The sequence below is a fragment of the Onychostruthus taczanowskii genome, unplaced genomic scaffold, assembly GCF_017590055.1.
Source record: "Onychostruthus taczanowskii isolate IOZ18803 unplaced genomic scaffold, ASM1759005v1 scaffold37, whole genome shotgun sequence".
Taxonomy (NCBI): Eukaryota; Metazoa; Chordata; class Aves; order Passeriformes; family Passeridae; genus Onychostruthus; species Onychostruthus taczanowskii.
The window spans coordinates 254,969-271,033 of NW_024501126.1; the positions used below are offsets into that span (position 1 = coordinate 254,969).

At 41.4% G+C, this 16,065-nt stretch overlaps 1 protein-coding gene across 21 annotated transcripts in view; it reads left to right on the top strand.

Annotated features, from left to right (window-relative positions):
• LRRFIP1 (LRR binding FLII interacting protein 1) overlaps positions 1-16,065 on the top strand; it is a 101,949-nt gene that overhangs the window by 76,620 nt on the left and 9,264 nt on the right. For 11 of the 21 annotated variants that reach the window (XM_041411721.1, XM_041411724.1, XM_041411722.1 and 8 more), the window contains 9 exons: positions 2,616-2,648; positions 3,405-3,530; positions 4,049-4,120; positions 6,210-6,380; positions 7,274-7,366; positions 7,822-7,914; positions 9,042-9,134; positions 9,604-9,745; positions 11,391-15,247. In XM_041411721.1, the coding sequence (XP_041267655.1) occupies positions 2,616-2,648; positions 3,405-3,530; positions 4,049-4,120; positions 6,210-6,380; positions 7,274-7,366; positions 7,822-7,914; positions 9,042-9,134; positions 9,604-9,745; positions 11,391-13,846 (3,279 nt within the window). In that variant the 3' untranslated portion in view covers positions 13,847-15,247. Of the gene's footprint in view, positions 1-2,615; positions 2,649-3,404; positions 3,531-4,048; positions 4,121-6,209; positions 6,381-7,273; positions 7,367-7,821; positions 7,915-9,041; positions 9,135-9,603; positions 9,746-11,390; positions 15,248-16,065 lie in introns of those variants that run through there. The other 10 variants (XM_041411735.1, XM_041411739.1, XM_041411740.1 and 7 more) reach the window with 7 other exon arrangements.

The window sequence follows — 16,065 nt, forward strand, 5'->3', positions numbered from 1 at the left end:
CAGAAGAGGCTGAACTCTGATCCCACTGCACTTATTTTGCAGAGAGCAGCCAAAACAAAGATGTGCGTGCTGGAGTTCCTCGGAAAATTACTTCCTTTTCCTGCTTTTTATGCACTGAAGTACAAATTGCCCCAGTTGTTGGTGGAGAGGAAGATAATCCGTGATTAGAGACAGACCCATACCCTTGTGCAAATGAGAAATGGTAGTGTTGTGTAAATTAAAGGTTACCATTAGGTGAATCCCTCTTTAAATCTCCTTTTCTGGCAAGTATTCTGTCAGTCCTTTATGTTTGTGGATGGAAAAGTCCCAAAGCCAGGATATTTTTACGAAGGGCTGTGCTGGGGGCATGTGAACGTGGAGGAGTTCTTTTCAGCCTATTTAACAATTGCAGTGTTCTTGACTGAATGCTAATACAGAAGCTAAGTGTTTGGGGCAAGAATTCTGTACTACTTCAAATAAACATAAACATTTCTCTCCTGACCTTTCTCTGTCTCATTTATTGCTGAATCAACTGCCAGAGGGCTTGGGGGGAAGGCTGGAAACCTGGAGGTCCCTCTGGTGGCTGATTTCTTTAGGAAAAATGTATCTTTTTAAAGGGTACTGTGAATACATTAATCTAAACATGAGCACGATGAAAGCTGTATAAAATATTAAGCTAAAGTAGGTTTCTCTCTTTGTACAAGACAGATTTTGGTGTATCTCTGCCCTGTAACCATAAAATTAAATGCTGCATGTTTCAGCCTGACTTTTTGCTTAGAAAAGTGTTGTGTAGCAGGAGGCATCTGTATATTGTAAGGATGTTATTTTGGTGTAAAGAACTGGCTTTTCTCGAAATTGATGGAGTTTTTAAGTGTTAATATTTAAATTAATTGTTAGGGATAATTACTGGTTTTGAGGAGAAACTGCTCTGAGTATGGCATTCATGGCACTGAATGGATGAAAGATGAAGATGAAATCTGGTTTGTTTCTTTAACCAGCTCAATTTTAGATGTTACTTAATAGCCTTCATTATTAGAGATTATGCCCCATCAGAGTCATTATTTAAGATAGTTTTGCAAGAAAGGTGTAGCAGGCTTCACAGGTGTGGTTAGGAGTGCTCTGAGTGGAAACACTCACTGTAGTTGTGCCTCTCACCACGTTGTCTTCAACATTCCCCTCTGTAAATGCAAGCTTCTATTTGACTCGTGCTATGCATCATTAAAACAATATCAATATTTGCTCCCTTCTTGATTTTCCTAAAAACTGGGTTTGCACTTTGTTCCAGAAAATAGAGGCCATTGTGCAAATGTCTGGAGGAAAATAAGTGTTTTGAGTTGTGCCCTGTAGGACAGATTTTGCAAAGGCTGTTCGCAGATTTTCAGAGGTACATGTGTGTGGACACCCCAATCTTTTGTCACATGTCATTATTGACACTGCCACAGCTGTCTTGATAAACAACAACACAGTGTTTGGCCACACTAGAAGGCTGCCAAATCCAGCACTTGGAGCTGTCTGGCATGAAAATAAAAAGCTATTTGCACAATTCAGTCCATCTTGTTCTTGGTCTGGGCTAAATTGTCTGCCTTCATTAATGACCCTCTCTTATTGCTTCCAAATTCAGAGATTTGAGGGGTTTTTCCCTAAATATTTTACCTATTCAGTGTCTTTGCAAGTTTAGATCTAGTACTTATAAGTCTGGCTTATTTTACTTTGAAGCCTCAGACTTAAGTTTTCTTAATGCTAATTCCTAGGGAATTTTAGCTGTGAGATGTCAGTGTAAAAAGCTGATTTGTAACAGGTACCTGACAGTTCTGGGGTTTTTTTAAATAGGGTTACATAGTAATATGAAGAATAATGAGTTAGATTATCCCTATATTGTTCTATGTAATAAAAGGAAAAAAGCTCCAAACAACTGTGCCAAATGTGTACTGATTAGGAAGAGATGTAGGCTCTGAGTGTGTTTTCAATGGAAATTATCAGCTTAACCTCAATTATGCCCTGCTTTCCCCTGAATCAGGTCTGTCCTGATTGTTTTTCCATGAGTTTCAAAAACACTATTCCCCTTGGCAATTAGGCTCTTCTTGGTCTGGGGAAGACATTAATTTTTCTAGGAGTCTTTTGGGAAACCAACTAGATTGTGCTGAATGTCCCAAGAAGAATTCAGGTTTTGTTGAGTTCTGCTGAGTTTGTAATTTCATTCAGTCCTTTTTACACTTAGTTCCATTTTAGATGGAGATGTTCTCTAACTTTTAAACCTTTCAGTTGTCTGTATCCATGGTAATTTTTCTCACTGCTTGGGTTCTTCTAGACTAGTTTTGGTACAGGACCTCTCTTTAAATTAGTAAATTGCAGTGAAATATTGAAACCCTAAAAGAGCCATTTATTTAGACTTTGGACTGATCCCTGAATTTTGATTTGAGGGTCAGTTTTGTAGTCTAGGATCTTTGCTTGAATGTGCAGTTGCTTGTCTTGAGAGGGGAGTATTAACCACAGGTTTGAAGCTTTAGATTTCAAGTCTAACTTGGTACCTTGCTTTTGGGGACAGGGAGGATGTGGTGGCATTTCTGGTATGTTACTTCTTGCTCTTACCCTTTATGTATTCTATTAATGATTCCTTCTCAACCTCTCTTTTACAGATTGAGGAAAGGCCAGAAAAAGACTTTGAGAAGGTAAGAACTGTTCTGACAATAGTGCTTTGTTCATTCTTTTCGGTGGGTACAGCTTGCCATGAGTGCACAGAAATCTCCTATAAAATCCATTGTGAGGCAAAAATTTGAATTTCTGGAGCCTTCTGCTACAGCATTTTTGAAGATGAACTTTTCAGCCCCTCCTTACTCAATGTTAAGTAGCTGACCTTGAACAGCAGTTGGCTGAAACTGCTTTAGGCTAAGCCACACAAACACTGCATGTGTTTATTAGATCTTAGTAATGAGACTTAAGTTATTTATGTAAAAATAAATAAATCATCATAAAAGAGGAGGCTACTACATTAACCCTAAGTACAGTCAAACAGTTCATGTGGCCACTCCTGCAGAGTAAATAAATATCCAGAAAGGAGAGGAGCTTCCAAAGCTTGCACAGAATGTATTATTACAAGTTTTGAAAATGTCTGGCAGGCTGATACTAGCCCCTAAAGACTTTCTCCAATTAAGAATTAACAGTTAGAAGCTAAATTATGCAAACTCCTATTTCAGTATTATTTAAATACTTTTGATCTGCCGTTTCTCATTAGTTTCCCTTGTTAAATCTTGATTTTGATTTTTTGCTTCTTGGAAAGCTTGATTTTAATCAAAAGCCCATCACTTAGAACTGCAAGGATTGGTGTAATGTGTGGACAAAGAAAAAAAAAGAAAAGGGAAAAGCTACAAACCCATAATTTATGTGGAAAAGAAAGTTCTGAGCAGTTTATCTGTGTGTGATTGTAGGGAGCACGAACTGTCTCAAGCTTATCAGCAGCTACCTTGGCTTCTCTGGGAGGGACATCTTCACGGAGAGGCAGTGGGGACACGTCCATCTCAGCTGACACAGAGGCATCCATCAGGGAAATCAAGGTGAGGGATGCTTAACCCAGAAGAAACTAGGGAATATCCTTCAGGCTCCTTCCCCAGGAAGGAGCTGGGGCAGTGAATCGGGTGCTGGAAGGAGAAGCTTTGCTGGAGATGTCTCTCAGATGGGACCGGTTGTAAAAGGCACCTCCCAGCCTGAAACAGGGAATGGGAGGAAAGTGGAGATGACATACTGCACTCCTGGAGAGCAGAGGAGAGAGCCTGGGACAGAAGGTGACTGTCACTGGAAGGGACAGAGGAGGGCTGGGATTGCCAGAGCCTTTGAACCTGGGCCTGCGCCTCGTCCTTAACGCTGAAGATTCTGTTTTTTCCAGCCAAGAGAAGCAGAATTAGCCCAAACCCCCCTGACCATGAAATTTGGTTGTCTGGCAAGGCCTCAGCTTAGGGTCAGAGCCCTTAAGGTGTGTGGGAGAGGTGTGGGAGCAGCTCCTTGAGCACTGCTTGTCCCTCCCAGCTGCACCCTGCCCCGTGGTGTCACTGACCTTTCTCGCCGTCTCCCTCAGGACATCTATGAGTTAAAGGACCAGATTCAGGATGTAGAAGGCAAATACATGCAGGGGCTGAAAGAACTGAAGGTACTGGTGTGTGAGCATTACCCCTGGCCCCAGTGTGAGCCCAGAGCTACCCTTGCATGCTGTTCTCCTGGGAGCTGTGTGCAGTGTCTCATTAACTGGCAAACTGTTCTGACTGGGGGGGTTGTGGTGAGAAATGCTTCCAGGTGTGTCCTGAAAGGCTGCTGGTTGCTACTGCACCTTGTCTTTGCTGGTTTGAGGAGGTCTTTGTTTTGCTAGCAAATTAAAATTATTTGGGTTTTTTTTTAATATTGTTTCCTAATCCAGGAAACCTTCCAGTATTGGGAGATGAACTAGAACTCATCTCCTACAGTACTAAAAACAAATATGAATTTAGAACCTTGTCTGGTTTTATTTTTATAATGTGAGGTGTCATTTTGCTTTCATCTTTAGATGACAGAAGACACCCTTAAACAATTCTTGCAACAAAACTCCATTTATCAAAGCCTATTACATGAAGAAGGAATGCTGAAGCTCTTACTGCTTCCGTGAAGCCATAGATGCATTTTGTAGAAACAAAATGTATTTTGTTTATAAGTACAACAACCAGCTTGTACATCCATGTACTACCCACCTCCAAAGTGAGCAGTGACACGAGCTGTGGCTTTTTGGAAAAGGCAAATAGATAAATTCAACATTTGCCGGCATTAATTGCTGATTGTGTCATCAGCTCAGTGCTGACAGATGAAGGTGTTGCCATCTTAATTGAGTTTTCAATGGAAACAGAGTAGTTAGGGCCTTTTTTGGTAAAATTTGGGTTTTCTTCTGGTCGCTGAGTAGCAGATAGAGCAAAATAATCACATTGCATAAAAATGTTTCAATCCATGTGCCTTAGACTGGCTTTTGGGGTGATTTGGACCTAATCTGCACTGTTTGATGCTAAGACACCAAAACGTGGCATGCTGAAGGAGTGGAGCAGAACATCCTTAACTTCTTCCTTGCATATACTTCCTTTCCAGCTCCTTTCTGAGCTTTCCAAATCCTGGTGGCTTTCCTGTGCTTGATATTTCTCATCTGGAGCTGGAAAGTGCCCCAAAACACAGTTAAGCATTTGAAACTGGACAAAGTCATGTCCTAAAAGACAAATTTTCTCATTTGTTAATAGAGATGTCAGTTAAACCAATTTAGACTTTGCCACTGTCATCCTCAGTTCTGTTATCAGCTGAAAAAGGAAGTATATGAAACTCACCCATACTTCAGTTGAAATACTTAAAATTACACAAGTAATAATTAAAATTACACAAGTTCCAAGAGAAATTGTTTGATCCGTAAACTAAAATGTTGACACGTGTCCTCTCCTTGTTTGCACATTTACACTCCTTTGTTTATATAACCCTTTGTTTATATAACTCTTTTATTTCTTTATTAAAATCAAGTAGTGCAAACTTTGTCTGTATAAATGAAAAATTATGCTAATCTTCATTTTACCATCGTTTGTTGTTATACTCAGTATCTTATATTCAGGTCAAGCTGACAGAAGGGGTTTTCAAGATACTGGGAATTGTATCTTCGAGAGTAAATTTAGAAAAAAGGGATGTGATATGGGAAACCTAATGGGAAATCACACATCAGGTCACAAAAGCTGCAGCCTTCTCTGTCACAGTGAATCCTGAGTCAGTATTTAAGGGTTCCCACACTGCAAGGATCTCTGAAATTAGTACGGAGTGGGTGTTAATCTGCCTTGATTTCAGGTCTCAGATCATCCAAAGTGATCCTAAATCAAGGCCAGTTCACCTTTAAAAAAAAAAATCCCAACTTGCCATCTTCAGCAGCAGCTTAGAGCTGCCAGTGTGCAGGGGCAGGGGGAGGAGGGAGAAGCAGGAAAAGCGGGAAGGCAGGAGCTGAAGCAGCAGAGCACAGGAAGCGTTGGATCCGTGCTGAGGTAAGGCTGATTGCTTGGGAGCACAAACCTGGTGGGGACACAGCAGGTTTTCCTCATCTTGGGACAGCTGGGAAGCCTCCAGCGCAGGATTCATGCTGCTTTCCATAGGCAAACTTGTGCTTTGCTCCTTTATTTCCTCACTGAAGGTCTCGGTTGGCAAAGTGTCCTCCTTCATTTCTGACTCTGACCAGGGTTGCTTATTCTCTGCAGGACTCTCTAGCTGAAGTTGAGGAGAAATACAAGAAGGCTATGGTGTCAAATGCTCAGCTGGACAATGAGAAAACCAATTTCATGTACCAGGTGGACACCCTGAAGGATGCGCTCTTAGAGTTAGAGGAACAGCTGGCAGAATCCAGGAGGCAATATGAAGAGAAAAGTAAAGTATGTAAAGAGCTCTGGCATGGGAAAAAACAGGGAGAGATTTGGAGGGGGTAGAGAGCTTTGGGAGAAGGCAGCTAAATTATTATTCAATATTTTGAATTACTGGTTTAATTAGTATTGAGTGAAATACCAATTTGTTGTGTACTTAAGATCATACAAATGAGAATTTTCCCTAAGCCATTTCTGAAGAAGGGGAGAAGTGTTCTGGCTGGTAAAGGCTATATTGATACTATCACATCTCCTTTTATATTCCATCTCTAAAGTAAATTCATAGGGTTTGTCTATAGGGACTCCTCTGGGGCAGTTTTGCACACAAAGGTGTCTCCAGGCAGCCTGTGGAGAGTTGTGCAGTCCAGACAGTTCATGGTTAAATGTTAAATTAAATTTTACATTAATTCAGCAGCTGACAGTGATTTGGTGTCAAATAATAAAACTGGGGCTTATGTTTTCAGAACTGCCTTCTTGTAGCTTGGGGCATTTGACTACACCCCACTTCAAAACACAGTTCCTGAAAGATACTGTGTGGGTTTTATTCTTCTTATTTTAAAGTCCAGCTAACTTTCAGTACATGGCCATGTGGGAAGAGTGGGTTAAATTTCCATCCATTAATCTGTGCAGTCTGAAGGACTGGAGTGTAAAAGCTCTTCAGCCTGCTGCTCAGCTTATGAAATGGGCTAAATGATGTCTATCACTTCTATATTTGGTGCAATAATAGCATCTTGGAAAAAGGACAAACTCGTTAAAAATTGCACTCTTGTGGGATTGTGATTAGGGGGATATTCAAGAATTACATTGCAGTAAGCGTTTTCTTTGTGTTTGGGTTTATTTTCCCCTTTTTGATGGGATGCTATTTTTGATTAATATTAATCTTGTGAATATTTCATTATTCACAGGAATTTGAGAGGGAGAAGCATGCTCATAGCATACTGCAGTTTCAGTTCATGGAAATCAAAGAGGCTTTGAAGCAGAGAGAAGAAATGCTTGCAGTAAGTAACTGGTTTTTTTCTTTTAATGGCTTCTTTGGTACATTCCCAAGTAGCAGTAGAGTGGAGAATGTGAGGCATGGAGAATATTATTCCCTATTCAAGTTTCTCACCAGAAGAAATGTTAGTGTTTCAGGCCAAACAGGTTCAGAGCTGACTAATGCAAAGAGAACTTTCCTAAGTATTACCTTATTCTTCCTAAGTATTGCATTTTGGACAGCTGTTTGTGGAGATGCAGAGGAAAATAACAGAACTGTGTAACTTGTTTTAAGTCATGTTGTGGATAATAAGATTGTCTTCAGGATTGTGTTCAGTTGGGATGTCAGGAACTGTGCATTGTAGATACTCATTTACTTTAGCACCTGACTTTTTCCATTCTTTGGCATCACTGCAGTCTTGGCCTTCCTTGTTAACCTGTTACCTGCTTTCTGTCTTCTTGTTTTGCTCCTGCCCCTCAGGAAATCCAACAGCTGCAGCAGAAACAGCAGAGCTATGTCAGGGAAATTTCTGATCTTCAGGAGACAATAGAGTGGAAAGACAAAAAAATAGGGGTAGGACTTGTCAACTCCTGCAATGTGTTCAAAGTGACACTGATCCTGCTTTTGTAAAACACCTCTGTAGTGCCTTTGCTTGCTGTGGCTGTCCTATGATGTTGCCAGTGAAGTAGCAAATAGCAAAAAGTGTTGTCTTTGCCCAGTAGTACCTTAAAATCCAAGGAAAACCTAGCAGCTGGTCTGCTTTCAAACCAAGGGCAATTGATTTGCTGTGCTGCACCATTTGCATTTGCCATGTGGAGAAAGGAAGTGCTATTTATAATGCAATTCCATCAGCACTGAGTTTTCTCTTATTCAGATTTGATCTGCAGACTGAGCAGAAACTGGAGTGGGATAAAGAGGTAATGGAGTTATTTATAGGATGTTGGGATGAAAATCTAGTCTCCCTTGCTTCTCATCCCTTCCCACCACCTCTTATCAAAGCCACATGGAAACCCACTCTGGCTTTCTTTTCCAGATGAACACTGAAAGGCTTCCTGAAGAGAGTAGGAGAAAGAAACCTGGCAGCTTGCCCATGTTTGTGATGTCCAATAATTTGTAGCAGCTTGAAACTGAAAATTGTCTAATTTTTAAAAAAATTATTCTATTTGTACTTAAATACTGGGAGGGGGGAGTTCAGTAGCAAAATATGCATTTGCACATGGTGCATCCCAGACCAAGGATGACTTAATGGCAGCTTTCAAATTAATTAAAATGTGAAATAAAAAGACTCCTGAAATCCAGTGGGCCTACTTCCATGCCCTTCCTTTAACATGTGGGAATGACATGGAGTCTTCAGTGTGCATGCTAAAGCAATGTGGGTTTGGATCAGCTTGTCTAGCAGATAAGAATAAAAAGTGGGCCCTCATTTGAAGGGTCCCCAGTGAAGAATTGGGCTCCGAATGTCTTTGGCAGGAATTCTTGGTTATTGAGGAAGCTGTGCCTTTCTTGGATTTGTGGCTTCTCTCTCTGTATGCAAACTCAGTCCTATAATCTGTAAACTCAACCTTTTTCATCTGTCCCCCTTCCATCCCCTGAATATCTTAAATCTGCTCATTCTTGTCTACATTTGCTTTTCATGGCCTTTACTTGTCTCCCTTCCTTTCTTCACATCTCCTCGCCCTCTGTCTGTGTTGGGAACTCAGGCACTAGAGAGGCAGAAAGATTTCTTTGATTCCATAAGGAGTGAGCGGGATGACCTTAGAGACGAAGTGGTTGTGCTGAAGGAGCAACTGAAGGTATGCAAGAGGAATAAAATATATTTATATTCATCTGCTGACCCTTTACCCCTGTACATTTGGGCAGAAAAATTAGGTCTAGCTCAGCAGCAGTAGCTCTATTTTCATGTTGCCTATAAATTGCCATTTCAGGGATTTTCTATATGAAGTCCTTTCCCCTACTATTGATTGTGAGTTCTTAGTGTAGACTGGAGTATAAAGAAGTTGTTTTTGTAGGAGACACTTCCCTGAGGAACATCTTATGCAGCAGATTTATGTTAAAAAAAAAAAAAAAAGAGCTGGAATCACATTCTTTCTGTCAGGATGGATGAACTGAGAACTGCAATATCTGTTCTCCTTCCTGACTCCCAGCCACGTTTAATGGAATGGTTGAAGCAATTGTTTATTCAGAGTATCTTGGACAAGAGCACTTGACAATCCTTCCCTTTCCAAGCAGCAGGCTCTAAAGCATTGCTTTTGCTTCCCACAGAAACATGGAATAGTCCCAGACTCTGATGTAGCCACCAACGGGGACACATCAGACATTCTGGATAACGAAGGACACTTGGATTCTTCCCGAACTGCCCCAGGCACCACTCAGGCATTAAAGACAGGAGGGGAGGGGATGCTAGGTAAGTGCTGTGTGTCCTCTCAGCCCCTCCTGCCTGTCTGTCCTTCATTCATCCACCTTTGCTTGGACGGGGCAGTTGTTAGTGGGACGATTAACACCACGCAGCATGCTCCTTGTCCAGTCACTCCCTGTGCATTTCCCTGCTTCATGTTGATTATCACTCCCAGTGTGTCCTGCAGTCTCCTCCAGAGGCAGACTTCACTTCCCCTGCAAGGTGACAAAGGATGGGAATGCAAATAGGACATTACGGATAAGTAGCAGTCATTCACATGGCCATTTAAACCCTGAACTGGAAAATTGTCCCAGGATAATCCTACTGCTGCTCAGTATTTTTCAGCAGGTACCTTAAATAATCAGGAAAAAAAGGCATTTTAGTTTTCTATAAAGAGCTTGTATGTTGGTTCATTGATATCCCTGAGAGGTGTCTGCTTGAACAACAGTGCTGGGCTCTGCCAAAGCACACCAAAGGATAAATTCTTTGTTCCTGTGCTATTGAACACTTAAAATTAACACTTCTGTGTTTTTACTTGTCACATTGACACTTAAATTCAAAGGATGTAATTGAAGTGGACAGCGTTAGGAAGGAGAAATCTGGTTGGCAAAACCATTTTATGCTTTTATGTGGTGAACTTATTAGAGAACTCATTGGAGAACTATTGTATCAGTGTAAGGAAATAAAGTAATATTTTTGCTTTGTTGGATTTTTTTTTTTTTGGTTCTACATGAACATACTAATAAATAGCTGCAGGCAGCCAGTTGTTGCAAGTGCAGGTTCTCTTGCTTTGAGCTTTTGGCTGCTTTTTCTTCACTCAGTTTCTGTGTGGAAACAATGTGGAACACCAAAAACCAAGGTAAGGGTGTATTTTTAAATGTAATATGTTTTCTACATCTCCTAATCCTGGGGTTTTTTTTTTCAGAATAGGTACAGCATAGACCCAAAAACTAACAACAAACACTTTTGTTTTAATATCTGTTGCTTTTAAATATAAATTGAAGGAAAAGTGCTACAACAAAAATAACCTTCAAAAAAACACAGAAGTCCCCACCCCTTTGGGTGGCTGAAATAAGGGTCACAGATTACCTGAGCTTTGATCTGTGCTGGGATTCTGAACAGCCAAACCATTCGCTTGCCAATCAGATTTTACATTCAGTGTCTGTCATCAGGCACTGATGATGCCTGTCTTGAGATTTTAAAAGCAAAATATTACTGAATAATCCTTCACAATTCCATTGTAATGGCATCAGACTCCTGCACGGATAGAGGGGTGTCAGGGTTAAGGTTGCAGAGAAAATTGCTGAGGAAAAGCAATCATTAGAGGTACATCTGCAAGTATTGCTGTTAAATTGCACTGCTTCAACCAGCTGATCTCCTCTACGAGAGCTGTCATTCCCACAGCCAAGAGCAAAAATCTCCTCCCTTACAAAAACACGAGCCAGCACCTGAGACTTCTTGCTTTGAGAGGGTGGTGGTGAGTTTCACTGATCAAACCCCCTGGATCCTTACTAATACAATCGCTGCTTTGCCTCACAAAATTGGCAAAAGCTGATCTTTTATTAACCTGTTCTTCTCATTCTGTCTTTCGGGTTTTGAGTGGGGAGGTAAGTGCTGTGGTGTGGCCCCCTCAACTTTCTCAATGGTCTTTTAGGCAAAGCCAATGAAGTGGAGATGAAAAATGAGATTTTGGAGGATGTGGGGAAAAGAGAAATCTTGCAGAATACTGAGCATGAGGAACACAAAGAGGAGTCTGAGGAGGAGGAAGTACAGACATTGCATGCTGCTGAAAATGCAAAGGCAGAACAAATGGAAGAACGGGACGCCCTGCCAGCAGTGATGTTACCAGAGAGTAGGTTTGCAGAGCAAGCCCAAAGCCTCACAGAACCTGTGTCAGGGAGCACTTCTTCAATCAGTGACAGTGACACAGATGGCCTGAGAAAGGTCACAGAGTCCAGGGGCACAGTAGTCCAGCAGCCTGAGAGTACAGAGGCTGAACACCATGACTTGAGTGCAAGGACAAATGAGAACCTGGAGCTGGGCTCTCTGCAAGGCCACCCAATTTTTGAGACTCCTCAGGAAATGTTTTGTGACTCAGGTACAGAGCAGGAGCTGGGAGAAGCTGCACCTGACCAGGAAGAACAAGAGGATGTTGAAACCAGCCATGCCCTGAGTGATGACGAAACGGATGAAGGATCTGACAGTACAAGTGAGAGCAGTGAGTTGGTTTCTAACCAGGCAGGGCTACCTGAGGGAGCAGTGGCAGGCCTGCTTAGGGAAGAGGGAAATGTGGAGTGTTCCACTCCAGAGGAACCCCAGCACTCAGAAGAAAGTGCTGAAAATAAGGCTGCAAATGTCTTGGAGGAAAAGCTTGTTAACTGCAGTGATGGGACAAGTGATAAAACAGCAGGTGACAGAGCTGAAGAAGATGAGGTTGGGAACACAGTTCAGGGTCAGCCAAGGGAAACTGAGTCTGTGGGTTTGGAGGAGACAGAGCCATGTGAAAGTGATGTCCCAGCACAGCCATTTGGAAAGGAAGGTGGAGAGCATCAGGCATTCATCCAAGCAGCTTCTTCAGAGGACAGTGCTTCAGCATCCCCAGAGGAACCAAGTACACAAGGTAAAACTGAAGATGAAGCTGCTACAGCTGAGAAGGATGGACAGAAGGAAGAATTGATGGAAGAGCTGGAGAATTGTTCAGGTTTTGCTGAAACAGGCGAGCAAGGTGTGGCATCTGTGGAGGCAGGAGGCTGCATTCCCGAGGGACAGGGAGGTGAGCTGCAGGAGGCACAGCCAGGAACAGAGGTTGTGAGAGAGGTGATCACTCAGGAAACCCATGTAGACCCGAGTCTCTTAGATGATGAAGTGAAGGAGTCAGAATTGGAGACAGGGGATGAGGCTGGGGAAGGACAGGAAAGTAGGACAGAATTGGTAGAAGACTTGAATCCAAAGGCAGAGGTTCAATCAAGTCAGTGTAGTGAAGAAAAAGCAGATGGTACAGAGGGAGAGAAAAATGTTCCTTTAGAGGGTGAAGTGCAGAAAGTGGTTAAACAAGCAGAGGGTGAATCTGAGGAGAAGTCAGGTGTAGGTGTCACTGTAACTACTGAAAACAAAGCCAGTAAAGAAACACTGAAAGAAAATGAGCAAGAGGTAGAGCTTGCACACCACCCTGGTGGGGAATTTGTTTCTGAGGAAGGTGCAAATAATGCCCTGGAACAGAAGCCTGTGCAGGATGAAAACATTAGTGAACAAGTTAAAGTGGAGGAAGGTGCAAATAATGCCCTGGAACAGAAGCCTGTGCAGGATGAAAACATTAGTGAACAAGTTAAAGTGGAGGAAGGTGCAAATAATTCCCTGGCACAGAAACCTGTGCAGGATGAAAACATTAGTGAACAAGTGAAATTGGAGGTAGGTGTAAATAATTCCCTGGCACAGAAACCTATGCAGGATGAAAACATTAGTGAAGAAGTTAAAGTGGAGGAAGGTGTAAATAGTTCCTTGGCACAGAAGCTTGTGCAGGATGACAACATTAGTGAAGAAGTTAAAGTGGAGGAAGGTGCAAATAATTCTCTGCCACAGAAAGCTGTGCAGGATGACAACATTAGTGAACAAGTGACACTGGAGGACCAAGCAGAGGAAATCGTGGAAGATGATGGTGATGCATTTGATTTTGATGAAGAGTCAAATCAAATACTAGAGTCTGATGAAAATTGTGATGAAGAGAAAGCTGATGCACAGGCAGAAGAGGACGATGGAGGAAATTGTGCTGTTGGAAAAACTGCCCACAGAGACGAAACTGGAGAGGGAACAGACAAAATGGAAACCAAAGATGCCTTGACCAAAGGTGAAGTCCTGCAGCATAAAAAAGATGAGCCTGAAGAAACAGGGTGCTTGCAAGGGAAAGCATTGGGAAAAGCTGATGAGGAGGCTGATGTGGAGGAAGATGAAATCAAAGTATCAGATTCTAGTAAAGTGGGAAAATTACAGGATCGAGATGTTTTGGAACAGGATTTGGAAAGTGCTTTCATTAAGAGGGCTGAAAGCAGGGAGGATTTGCAGGTTGGTAAAAGGAGTAAGGGCAGATCCAGAGATGACTGTACAATCTCCTGAGTTCAGAATCTCAAACCTGCACGAGTTCCATGCCCTGTGACCCGTCCCAGGACACAAAGATGCACTTTGCACAAGACATCAGACCTTGGAATACTCTTAGAGCTTTGTCTTTGTAGGTAACTCAGCATAAAGCACGGATGTGGTAATGATGCAACTACTAAGTTATTCACTGTTGTACCCAGCCACAAGAAATTGTGAGTGGGTTTGGTTTTGCTGTGTCTCAGGTTGAAAGCTTATCACCTAATGAGGAAGCTTCACAACTTGATTATTCAAACTGTTATGCAATTAAAGTACCTCTAGTGTGGATAGCTGCTCTTGGGGAATTTCTATAGGAATTTTTTTTTATTCTAGCCTAGTTGATCAATATCTTGAATGTACCTTGGGCCTTTCATGCACATTATGCTTACTTGTACTTAGATCTACAGCAAGTACATTAACTCTTCATGAAGGAACTCAGCAGATCAGCCACACTGATGGTGAAACTTCTTTCAGAATGCTTAAAGCCTATGAACCAATCTCTTATTTTTTTAATATGAAGAAAAAATACCTTTTCATTCCACTTTGTGTGTATTTCTTACATGGTCGTATTCCAAAATATAGTTAGATCATTGTGAATCTGCTTAGTCTGAGCACTTTGGAAGAGCAATACACAGTTTGGAGGAAGTGCAACATGCAGGTCTTAGCTTGCTGAAAGGAATAAATATACACATGTTTACTTCATCTAGGCACTTTGCACCACAATAGGCCTTTTACACCATGTCTCACATGGGGTTTTTATTTTTTCCAGAGAAAGTGTCAATACACACTGTAATGTGTGCTTAGGTTTGCTATCAAGTACTGTCTAGATATGAATATATAAAATATCTATTTTTCCAAGAAGATTTTTGTTTAAAATTCCATTTGCTTACTGCATGATTTTTTTTTTTTTTTTTTTTTTTGCAAACTATGATTCTGAAAGAATGTTTTTATCTCTGAAACAAATCTTATCTCTTTCCTTCTGGAAAGAAGATAACTTTGCATGTCTTAACTCTTGCTGGATATCAGACCAAAGATGACTGTTGTTTTGTGTACTAGTCCCCCTGTGCCTTTTGGAAAAGCTGGATTGCTTTGAATTGCTGGCATAGATTAGGCTCTTGCACTCCCTTGCTGTATTTCCTCTTGCATCTCTGCTAGTGCTTGGGAAGGAAGAGCATGTTTTGCATATATAAATATTCGTTTGAAGTGTTAAGCAATGAATGTCCCAGGGGAGTGCAGATCGAGGGGGGTGTGGGCTATGGAAAGCTGTATTTGTCTTGATGTTACAAAGTTGTCAGAACATGGACAGACTGCAAAATTTGAAGATGTATATCAAAATGTACTGCTGTATATAATTTAAATAAACATATTTTATACTTTAAAGTACCTGTCCAGAGCACTGTTTCTAAACCTGCACAAGCAGTTATTTAAACCTGTATTATTTCAACACCATTTTTCTGCAGCTTTTGTTCAATTTATTGAGCCATCTCCCTAGGACTGGGCAGCCTCGGGGTTTGAGCACCTTGAATTTGTGATGGCACCTTAGCTGTAGAGCTCTAACAGGTCTGTAACCCTGTAACTCCTTTCATATGGCTTCTCTCCAACTTACAGCAGATCCAGCATGGTTTCTGTAAGTACTGGCAGCTGTTCCTAGGGGTTTACACTAGATGCTAATCCAAAAAGTAATATTCTTATAAGCATTTCTTATTAGCATGTAGCAGTGTTTATTTAAAGATTTGGTTCTGCCATACTTCTACAGTAATATATGGTTTAATGTTGGAAGTGGGTTTTAATTGTTACATAGATTTAAACAGATCATTAAATGTTCTTACTGGGCTTCACCTGTACTGTGGATAGATCTGTCAGAGTTAAATTAGGCAACATGCCATTATATCCTGTATTTCTTATGAGTTCATTTCTGATTTTATCTAGTTTTTCCGCTTCAGAGGACACAGCATCTTTAAGAGAAATCCTTTTTAAAGCCAAGTCACAGGAGCAGAAACACCTCCAATCTTACCTGTCCAAGTACCAGCTTTGATCCCACTCCCAGTGTAACTGGGAGCAAGAACATGGAGAGGCAGTGCAGAGTAGCTGGTATGCCAGAAATCCATCCTGGAATGTTGAAAATGAGTATGTGACCCAAGTATGAAACTTCTGTCTTCCAGAATAACCCCAAATGCTCACTGGCTTTTCTGGTCATCACC